General features: G+C 47.6%; 1 protein-coding gene across 1 annotated transcript in view; it reads right to left on the bottom strand.

Annotated features, from left to right (window-relative positions):
* Window positions 1-5200: 5200 nt before the first annotated feature.
* The window catches only part of Slc28a3 (solute carrier family 28 member 3), a 49460-nt gene continuing 43412 nt past the window's right edge, over window positions 5201-11248 (bottom strand). The window contains exons 15-18 of the mRNA XM_051194540.1: window positions 7992-8073; window positions 7368-7466; window positions 7026-7137; window positions 5201-5372 (exon numbers count right to left, since the gene is read on the bottom strand). Coding sequence (XP_051050497.1) covers window positions 5246-5372; window positions 7026-7137; window positions 7368-7466; window positions 7992-8073 — 420 coding nt within the window. The 3' untranslated portion in view covers window positions 5201-5245. The remainder of the gene's footprint in view (window positions 5373-7025; window positions 7138-7367; window positions 7467-7991; window positions 8074-11248) is intronic.

Here is an 11248-nt window from a genome sequence, read left to right as displayed (position 1 = left end):
TAATTAAAAGCAGAGCTAGCCGATAAGAAACAAGTAACCGGGCCAACAGTATTGTATCAAATACAGAGTCTCTGTGTATTATTTGGAGCTGGTGCGGCAGCGGGACATTACCAGGCGGCGGGCGGAAAAACCCATACTCTTACACTTCTCATGTAGTTTCTGCACCTTGGTTAGTTAGTTGTGAGTTTCTGCATAACCCTGTCCACTGCACAAAGGACTTCCTCCGCTGGGGTCTAGGAGGTAAACTAACTTAGGGGCAGAGAGATATGTACTCACAAGACAGCCTCATACTATGTCCATTTGGTCACTCTTTGGGATCTCTGAATTCCAGTCACGGACTCTTGCTGGATTTACGCTATCGAGGAGACATTTCTCCCCATGGAGCAGGCCTGAAGTCTAATCAGGGAGGGGCTGAGTGTCCCCACAGCCTTTGTGTCACTGGGGCATGCATGGGCATCGTCTGCCACACGTCATTGTGGCTTCCAGGGTTCAGTGAATAAAGCTGTGCGTGACCTTTCTCGCCCAGCAGCCTGCGTGGCACCTTCTAATGTCAGGAAAGCTAGCCAGCAGGGAGGAAGCTTCCCAGACACTATCAAGTCGATTCTCCATGTCACGTGAGCAAAGTTCTGGTGGGCAAGCAAAGCCAGTGGCATTCTCCAGGACATCCTTAGCCAACAACTCTAAGACAGGTATCCCTCACCTGGCGTTGGAATTTTTTGTTTTGCTTTGTTGTGAGACAGGGTTTCTCTATGTGTAACTCTGGCTGTCCTGGAACTCACTCTATAGACCAGGCTGGCCTCGAACTCACAGAGATTGCCTCTGCCTCCCGAGTGCTGGGATTAAAGACGCACTACCACTGCCCTGTGGGGACATTGGACTTTATTTGTTATCCTGTGGCTTTGAGGAACTTTTAGTTTGCAGTGTTCCCAAAGTCAGTGTCACAGCGTGGTGGACCAGCTGAGGCCTCAGACACACACGAACAGAGAATGGTGGGCAGAGAATAAACTGAGAACAAGCAGCCACCGTTTCCGTACCTGCGGTTTCTCCAGAGCATTGTCCATGTGCGTGGGACACTGTTTGTGGGGGACGGGTTCAGGGTGACCACTAGCTGATGTTCCTAGCAGTGGCTGAGAATACCAACCCCCACCTCAGTTAGATGAGGATGTTAGGACGAGGCCAGTGTGTGAGCCAGACAAACACGTTTCCGGAGAGATGGGGGGTGGGGAGAATGTGTCCTGTCAAGGCAGGTAAGAACTGGGGACATGGGGACACACGTTTCTTCAGAAAATCACCCGGCACTCGACATTAATCAACATCAGGAGGGTAGGTACAATCTACTAGAAAGACACGTGGCAGCCACTGATACTTAAAATATGGAGGATCTAACTACATTTTAGGGTAAATGTAAAAACTATTAATTTATACTATCTGGAAACTAAGCGTGTTTAGGAGAATCTGAGTATGTGAATTGACTTTTTAGCTTTGGATTTTGCAATCTAAACATTTCTAGTAACATTTTAGTACCTCAACTGAGATGTTTACACTGGATCTTAAAGACTTCGTTTGATAGTAAACCATCACCTTGAAATGATACTTTTTTTTTTTTTTTTAAGACAGGGTGTCTCTGTATTGCTTTGGAGCCTGTCCTGGAACTCACTCTGTAGACCAGACTGGCCTCAAACTCACAGAGATCTGCCTGCCTCTGCCTCCCAAGTGCTGGGATTAAAGGTGTGCACCACCAATGCCTGGAAATGATACTTTTAAGTTAATTTACTCTTTACTCCCTTCTTAGGGAGGTAGACTCTTAACTGTGTAGCTCAGACTTGAAAGTGGGGACAACTCTCCTGCCTCAGTGCCCCAAGAGCTTGGAATACAGTCACAAACACTGTACCTGAATGGTGTGGTAGTTCTATAAGACAGCGTTGCTATAAGAATAAAAAGCACTGGTTTGTAAGGGAAATGCACAGGTGTTATTTGAAGGAACAAAACAAAGTTGTGCTGCTGGAATGGTAATCACTGGGATAAGCATATTTACTAGACAGGAACTGATGAGTATTTCAATAAAGAATATATACTACAGTCAGAAACAGGGGGCAGCGCTCACATGTATAAACTTTCCAAAGAGCAAATTTAACGTCTTAAAATGTGGCTTGACCATAACACAACCCAGCGTGGGGCGGGAAGGTGGGTATCAAGTTCCACATTTAGCTGAGTCAAGCATGAAACCCCACCCCTAGCCATGGGATCGCTGGCAACCGTTAGCTGGGAGACGGAAAGCCAGTTTTTGACATGCTGAGCCGGCCATGCCCTAGTACCACACACACTGAGGAGTATCGGGCAGCACAAATTCATCTTGGTGGTTTAAAACAATAAACAAACAAACAAACAAACACCCACAAAGTTGGGTGGGAAGAAAGGGGAGTGGACCTAGTTGGGAGAAGGGAGATAAATATAATCGAAAAACGTTGAACAAAATTATCAAACAACCAATAGTTTTTTAAAAAAATAATCATGTTTAAGAGCCAAGCCTGGCAGCCACATCTTTTATTCCAGCACAGAGGAGCCAGAGGCTGGCAGACCTCCAAATTTGAGACTTCCAGGCCAGATAGGGCTGCATAGTGACAGTGGCTACTTTATGAAGTGATTTAACTTAGTGATATCTACACAGCCTGGGGACGGTGGAAAGCAGGCGAGCAGAGACAAAACAGCGCCTGTGGCAAACTGCCGAGCGCAATCGACTTCTAAGACATTCTGCCCGCGGTTGCTGGAATTTTCGGTATTGTGCCTGTAGCAATGTAGATATTATGGTAGGGGTGGGTAGTAGAAGTGCCCGCTGACTGGGGAGTAGAGACATAGGAGGAGTAGAGATTGGGATCCCGGTGTCCCCCTCAAACACACACCTCCAGCAGCGAACTTCTTTCCTGTGCCTCCTAAGATGTCTACCACCTTCCAGCAGGGTCACAGACTGTGGGCCAAGCCTTCAACACCTTTGGGAAATACTCAAGAGCCAACTATAGGGAATGCCTAACTCCATCCCCTCCTTGGTATTATATTGTCTCACTGATATAGTACCACACACGTGTGCATCCAGAAGTTAAAAAATAAAAAAGAAAGAAAGAAAAAGAAAAGGAAGTGGAAGGCAGTCTGCAAACATTTGCTCTTCTGCGGTAATCAATCCCCCGCATGCTTCTGTGTGCTTGTATAAACAAGAAGAAAGGTGTGTGTACTTGCCAACTACCAGTGCGCTCTGGATCCGCTGGCCAGAGAACCAGGGTGGGCAGGGTGGAAAGAGAATGTTTGGTTATGTTTATAGAAAAGTATTTTATACGTTAGGTTTTTCCATGCCAGTTTTTAACGCAGTCATTGTTTTCGTTACAAACGTCTGTTTGTACAAACCGAAGAGGAAAGCCTGTTGACAAACACAGCAGTGATTGGGTTCCTTAAAGCCAGCCGAGAGGCTCAGAGGAGAGTTAGACCTTCAAGGAACGAACCATAATGACCAAAGAAAGTTTAGAAAACAGCTTGACAGACAGGCATACTAGAAGCAGCAAACAGGTTCTCTCAGGGCTGCTCAGGAAGAAAAATGTACTGGGGGGAAAAAATCAGAGAGCTGGCGGGCATCAGAGAGAAGATGTGAAGCCTTAAGGCTCACAAAGACACGCCGTGGATTTTCCTCAAGTCTGAAGACTGCGATTGATGGAAATAATACAAAATTAGAACTATCTTGACCTAGTTACTTCAGGAATTAAAAAAAATCCTTTGGACATGTAACTCCTTCCATACCACCAAACATAAAGCAAAAACAACAAATATTTCCAACTACTTATATGTAGATTTAAAAAAAATGCCCTTGCACATGACCAGAAGGGGAAGCAGAATAAATCATTTAAGGTATTGCATCACCCCGTCCCCATCTTCCTTTGGAGCCCCTGGCGGAGGTTTTAGGCACTGCCATGTTTCTGCGTGTTTCCCTAAGGTCAGTGAACCTTAGGGTTCATAGGCTTTGGCCTGGATACTGGAAATGGACACAGCACAGATTAAGTCCAAATCAGCAGTGCAGAGATTTATAAATGGTAAATGTGCTGAGAATTCGTGGCTGCTGAGTGCTCGGCCCCAAACCAGACGTTTCTGTAAACTCCCTCAAGGCACAGGAGTATCCCACAGGGCTTGGGGGAGAAAGTCAGGGCCCTGGGGATGGGAAGAGCACTGTGAGACCCTGTCTTCTGGGCATGACTTGGCTCTGCCTTCCTGAACTCCCTGTAGGTATAGTTATTTACACAAGGTCAAGTCAACATTCCAGCAGGGAGCATTACAAAACCAAGAGAGGACACGGATGTGACATGGCAGCATGTTGGGGGTGTCTAAGAGGAGCGGGAAGGGAGATTGGGATTTGGCGGTGGGTGTGAACAAGATAGATTAAGGGAGATTGGGATTTGGCGGTGGGTGTGAACAAGATAGATTAAATGTGTGTGTAAAATTGTCAAAGAGAGAGAGAAAAAAAGATTCTTAAGAAAACACAACATTAAAAGATGCAGCCTGACTACTTACAAGTCCCTGAAGTTCATGAGACTTACTTAACCCCTTGAATTGAGCATTTCAAACTTAGTGACATTGTCGTTTGGGGGAGGTGTTGCAGCATAGGTTTACATAAGCTGATTGCTGAGAAGTCTCTAAAGTGTACGGGCTTCCACTGGTTTTCATACTGCCTATATGGTTCTCTGGAGGACTCTTGATTTAAGAAGAATAAAGCCAAAGAGTGGGTCATTGCAGAATGTTTCAGATAACCATGAGTGAAGGCAGAAAGGCCTTACTTGTGATGTGTTTAAATCATACCACTCTGAAATACTTAGAGTATTATAAGAGGGTATGGCCGAGTCACAGCCCCATTGTTGGGAGCTACTATATATACATGTATGTATATATGATAACACACACACACACACACACACACACACACACACACGTTACTTTCTCACGGAACTCTTGAAAATAGAAAGAGAACATTACTTGGACTGAAGATCACACCTCTGTTTGGGACATCATCGTAGGAGTTCTCCATGGAGAGAGGGTGGACTAAGAAGGGAGGGGAGGAAGCAGATACGGTTCCCTCAGAAGGATTCCCTCCAGACTTCCTTCCTTCTTTGCCGTTAGAGTCAAGTCTGTGCTGAATTCATCAACCTGTGGCAAAGGCTCTCTGTCCCCTCCGGCGTCTGCATTCAGAATCCCGCCGGACACACGGCTGAGCTCACGGTGTGTTCGGGACCCAACTGCAGTCCAGCGTTGGTGGATTCAACAGCTCGCAGCAGGCTTTCACAGTAAAGAGGCTGAAGTTCCCTCCTGGGATGACCTTGTTTGGTCCCTTGCCAACAGTACTGGTGGAAACATAACAAGACCATGACTTAGGCCTCAGAAGGACACAGGAGGTGAGTAGACACCAAAAACGGTAAGGGCAGGAAGCTGGTTCCCAGGCTGGGTAGGGTGGGTTTCAGGCAGGGGCACCTGAGGGTTAGTTTTGGATCTCAAATTCTGGGTGGCCTTGAGGGCTCCCCCTATTGCAGAATAGCAACGGCAGGATAGGATTGAGTCCCATTCACAAAACAAAACAAAAGGAAACACACTGGACAGGGACTGGAGAGGTAGTAAGTTAAGAGCACTGGTTGTTCTGCTGGAGGACCCAGGTTCAATTCCCGGTACCCACACAGACGCTCACAGCTGCAGCTCCAGTTCTGGGGGATCTGATGCCCTCTTCTGGCTTCCCTGGGCACTGCATGCACTCAGTGCAAAGCCATACATGCAGCTACTCATGCACAAAACCAAAATCTCAAATAAATTAAAAACCGCTTCAACATTAATAACAGCACGCGAGGCCACTGGTTTTGCAAACCAAAACTGTAGAGGGTGGAGACGGACGGCAGGGTCACGGGTGGCCTAGCCTCTCACCCACCATTGTCCTTCACAACGCTGCCAGGACCACCTGGATTCTTCTGAAAATGAGGCAGTAAGAGGGGAAAAAGCGGTAGGCATCTCGTCCAAATCCTATCAGCTGATATCACCAGGACTGGGGACCTGAGGTGAGGCCAGACTGAGATTCTAGCAACAGTAACTGAAAGCATTGGCTTTGTGGACAGGCCTGAAGTTCCCGTCTTGATAATGTCGGAACTAATATTGCTTGGACAGACACAGGCTTTACCGTGGCAGATGCAAAGGGAAGGTGTGATTGTCCTAACTTATGTGGGGACTGCAAGGTTTAAGTGAGTTTGTTCACACCAAGTGCAGTGTGCACAGGGGTACATGCTATCCACTTGTGAGCAGCCTAGGAAAGTGTTTCCGTTTCTAGTCTTACCTGGAAAGGTAAGACACGACGTTGTCAGAAACACCGCTAGTTTTCTCACACGCCCATTGAAATACACAGCTAAGGAAGCTATGATAGCAACAGATAACGGTCTTTATGCTGGGACCGTAGCACGGCTGTTTGCTCCAAAGATAACAGGATCATACTATGTGCCTGTCTGTCCACTGTCACTGAGAAGAGATAAGCTCGGCCCAGTAGTCACGGCAACCAACTAACTGTAGTAATACCACGATAGCCGGGTCTATGGTAATAGTAAGAGAGTGAGCATTCCCTAGAAGAAGATGGGTGAGGAAGGTCAAGAGGCTGGGATTTCAGCTACCACTTCCCACCTCTCAACTGCACGCAACCCCGGGACGTCCTGGGATATGCGGTACAGGAAGGCGGGCGGAAGTGGGACTCAATAGCACAGCTTCAGCGAGTCATCGCCCGTGCTGGCGTGAGAGCTTTCTCTGCTCCCGCTGCAGTGGGGCTCTCTGCACATCTGTGAGGAAGCCTGGTAAACTCACTGGTTCGCCAAGCAGGGCTTTGAGTAACTGTCCACTTTTGTCTATTCTTGGTGCCCTATCTGGGGTGAACAGACTCTTGTCCACATCTCCCCCAGAAAAAGGCACACGATAGTTGGATTTGGTTATTACTGAGAGATCATAGGGACAATAAATAAGAAGACAAGTACCTGTTCAGGAGACTTTGGCAACAAGACACCGCTTCGGTTGTGTTGCTGAGTAAATCGGTGCTCTCCAGAATGTGATGGCAGTTGGTATCTGCGGGGGTGCTGGAGAGTATGCCTGGGAAGGAACCGAGTGCTGTTTATTGTCACAACTTAACAAAATCCCAGAACGCCTTCTGTTCCCAGCTTCTCCACTGCAGCCCACGCACTCCGCTTTACAGGGTGTGCCTAGCTCAGCTGATTCTCAGCTTTCCGTGGCAGCGTGCGCTACGCATGCAGCCGGGAAGCTCGCCTCCGTGGGAGCTTCCACCCCTCGGGCTTGCGGGGCGTGAAGGGTGGATGTCATACCTGCGATGCAGGCCGTCATGAAGCAGGCAGCTGTCCCTGCGATCAGGGCTCTCATTGCCCCAGAGGCAATGTCACGCTTTCTGGATGGAGCTATGGACGCTGGGAGAGAAAGAGGCATTCAGATTAGGATGATTAGAAACCCAAATTCGTAGCTTCTAATAATTGTTTTGTGACTGGACTCTCAGGTCCATTGGAAAGAAACACGTCTTAAAAGTATCCAAAGAGGCCACAGAGCACTGAGGATGTGGTAATGTCAGTGGGCTACCAGGGAGGGTCAATCGATGGGATGACGTCTTGTTAGCCGTCATCATCTATGTCTACATCCATGGCAGACATCAGTAACAAATGACAGCATCTTCTATGGTGAGCTTCCACGGACCCAGAATTCCCCCCAGATGGCTGTTGTTACTCTGTGAGCATTGGTCAATAAGTGACTGATGTTATTGGCTTGGGAGAAGTATCTGTACGTTTGAACATATGTATCTTGAATACTAGAGTGTGCATATGAAAACCATAGTGCAGAGCAGAGAGGAAACAGACCCCAGGGTGCCTTACTGTTGGAGAAGCCACTTTCCACAACACAACAATAAAGAGCTGTTGTTGAAGAACTTTCTTTTCACTTACTAAGTCCGCCGATCACTATTCCTAGGGAACCAAAATTGGCAAAGCCACAGAGGGCATAGGTCGCAATGGTCTCAGAACGAATCTGTAAGGGAGCATAAACACCGGTGTGTACGTGATCTGACTCACCTTCTGACATCTGACGCCCCGCCCCCCCCCCAGGGCCTCACAGGCCACAGAATTTAATGGTGATAAGTAATAACCACTAACGGTTTCCTTGTGCTCTTGAATTTTGAGGGAGAGTAGACAGAGGGTAGATTCAAGGAACACCTCAACAGACGGGGGATTAGTAGCCTTGGCATCAACAAATGACACTTCCTGCTCTTTAATAACTTGTAATGTTCTGTATGGCATGGTTACCTGCTGCGTTAGAGCAGGCACGGTGCTAGAAGAAGTTGGTCTCAGAAAATATTTACACTATATCATCTGACAAAGACTTACTTGAAATATATAAAGAGCTTCTATAATTAAACAAGAAAACTACTGTCCAAGTTTTGGATATATTGCCACAAAAGATGGGCAATGAGCATATGGAACAATGCTCAGTATTAGACACCAGGGAGGTGCCAACCACTGTACCAAGAACCAAAATAAATCTTCCTTTAAGTCGATTTATTTTAGGCATTTTGTCAGTTACTGCGAGAGCTTAAAATTGGAAAAAAAAAAAAAAAAAAGCAGAAGCTGCCTACACTAAGTGTGTCACGATGTAAAGCGTCTGGGTTACTCATGCATCGCCACTAGGAAAGTCACGCAACGCACTCTCCTGGTGAACCCTGGAGTCTCGCTGAGGTAACACAAGCTTCCTGCAGGACCCTTGAAAAGAGAATATAATGTATCATACGACTCATCCAAAGGGGCCCACAGATTCCCGAGAACACGGCAGAGCCAGTGGTTACAAGAAGAGCCCATCAGTGAGACGATGTGTCATTCAGTTGTCACTGGCTGCTTCCAGACCTGCAGGACATAGGCGAACACTGGCCACAGGGAGACCTTACTCCCGGGAGTCTCACGTTTAAACAGCTCAGGTGTTCTACATTAGGAAACGTATAGACACATGGTGAAAACCTACCAAACAGAACATTGGTCTGCCAGAAACGGAAGAGTGGTATGTGTGGCGGACGGCATGGATAATACAGTCTGTTATGGATGCTAATGCAGCCTATTTGTGCACACACACAAAAGTGATTATTATGGTTTGGGTCTTGACAGTTCCCCGGAAGCTCACGTTGAAGGCTTGGTTCTCAGCGCAGCCATGTTTATAGGCAGGGTCTTCGGGAGATGTTTGCCTCACAAGGGCTCTGACTTCATGAGTCAAACTGCCCCCTTTATGGGTTCACGGGTTTGCATGATGGGTTTGTCGTAATACTGAGAGAGCTTTTTCTTTCGATCCTGGCCTTCTACACGATGCACGTGCCTTACTTACCATTGGCCTAAAAGTAACCATGGTAAAACCTCTAAAGGACAGTTCTGAGTAAACCTTCTGATTCATCTCAAGTATTTTGTCACAACAAGGACAAATGGTTATTTCAGTCCTCTACAGAGAAAAAAGACCATTGGTTGCCAATAGGTCTTGGGGGGGGGGCGTTGTCTTTTAATAATCACGGGGGAAGTTAATTAATCAACCAGTAAACAGGAGCATCCCCACAGTCTGGCCATCCTGTGTGCTTGCCTTTGTTCTTTAGCTCCGAAGGCCCCAGGAGAATGCCAGGATGCCCAGTTGCAAATGTAAGAGTGTGCAGCCTTTCCCGGGGTAACGGGAAGGCAGAAGTGAGTGAGCAGAAGGGAGCATATGGGGCTGGCTGTGTTCCTCCTCAAGGCTGCATGTCTGAGGACTGTCTCTCAGGATGAAGAACCCAGCACGGAAGTTTCTGCACGTTGGTGAGACACAGCTTCTCCCGAGCACACACTGCTTCTCCAGAGTACACTGGCACTCTGCTTCTCTGGAGCACATCCAGCCGGGCAAAGGCACTGTTGACGTCAAGCTGAGGGCTGCTCTGTGATTGTTACTCCACATTATACTAAACAGTGGATTTCCAGACTGACCCTTGACCCAGGACACACCATTTCGCAAACAGCGTTCGACTCCGTACTGAGTGTGAACACAGGATAACCACACCTGGTGGTCACTAAAAACCACACCACTGCCTGGCACCACCTCTGCGCTTGCCACAGTAAATATGGTGAATGGAGGTATTAGCATCACATCAGGACCAGGACAGAGGGGTTTCTGGACAAAGCAGATTGGGGAAGGGATGCAGCACCCTGACCAGACCCCATAGGAGACGTCTCATGTCTCAGCCACCAGAGCCCGCTAGCCTGTCTCTGACAGGGGTCCAGCAGAGTGTGTGCAGACCCCACTGCGGACGGATTTATCAGCAGCGGAGAAGGAGGCTGAGACCATACTACCGTCTTTTGCCCCCACAGGTAAATGATTATGCAGTGGAGCGAGATGGGCCGAGCTGAGAAGATAACAGTCTCCTGTGTGTGAGCCAAGATGCTCAGAAATTTGGAGCAACTCCTTTTCCCACTGTGACTCGACAGTAGCAGAGGCCGCTGGGCTGTTTTCTCATGGACCCTGCGTGTCTGCCTTCAGCTGGGCTCACTCCCAAATGCAATCAGCTCTGCAGTTGGGGCTCTGCCTTTCCGACAGGCTTTCCAGAGAACCAATTAGTACTGCCAGAACTGGCAGCTTGCTCTGCTCATTAACAAAAGCACTTCTCCTGGCAACGGAGAAGTAGAAAACATGTCAGTTAATTTAGCCTATTGTTTACTCTGGGCAGGGAAACAAACTGCTTTAGATGGCATCCAGACAATGAAGAAAGTTGTCCGTGTCCTGCCGTTAGGTTACCTGGAAAATGAACAGTGAGGAGAGGAGACCCATGGACCCCGCCCGTTCCTATCAGATTTGGGGGGCACAGTGCCCCTGACCACAAAATCATTCGCATGAGGATGCCCTGGGAGGTGACTCCACTTATATGATCTATTTGTTTGGTTTTTGAAAGTCCAGGGAGGAAGTGCTGGTCTCTGGGGTGAGTATCTCCATACTTGGCAATATGCTTTAATGCTGGGGACATTAACTCCAAATGGGTTGTTTGAGAGAGATGGGGATGGTTAGAAATATTCGCTTCTGTTCGTTTCTTTATGTGAGGATTCTGATCTTTGGAGGGAAATAAGTTGTGCATTCAGCTGCAAACAGGTCTTCATGCAGATTAAGTTCCTCACTCCATCAAAGCCCAAGAAGGAAGCCATGAGTGACTGAC

This window comes from Phodopus roborovskii, unplaced genomic scaffold (assembly GCF_943737965.1).
Source record: "Phodopus roborovskii unplaced genomic scaffold, PHOROB, whole genome shotgun sequence".
NCBI classification, from domain to species: Eukaryota; Metazoa; Chordata; class Mammalia; order Rodentia; family Cricetidae; genus Phodopus; species Phodopus roborovskii.
The sequence above is the reverse complement of the archived record's forward strand: the minus strand, read 5'-3'. Positions and strand labels throughout refer to the sequence as shown.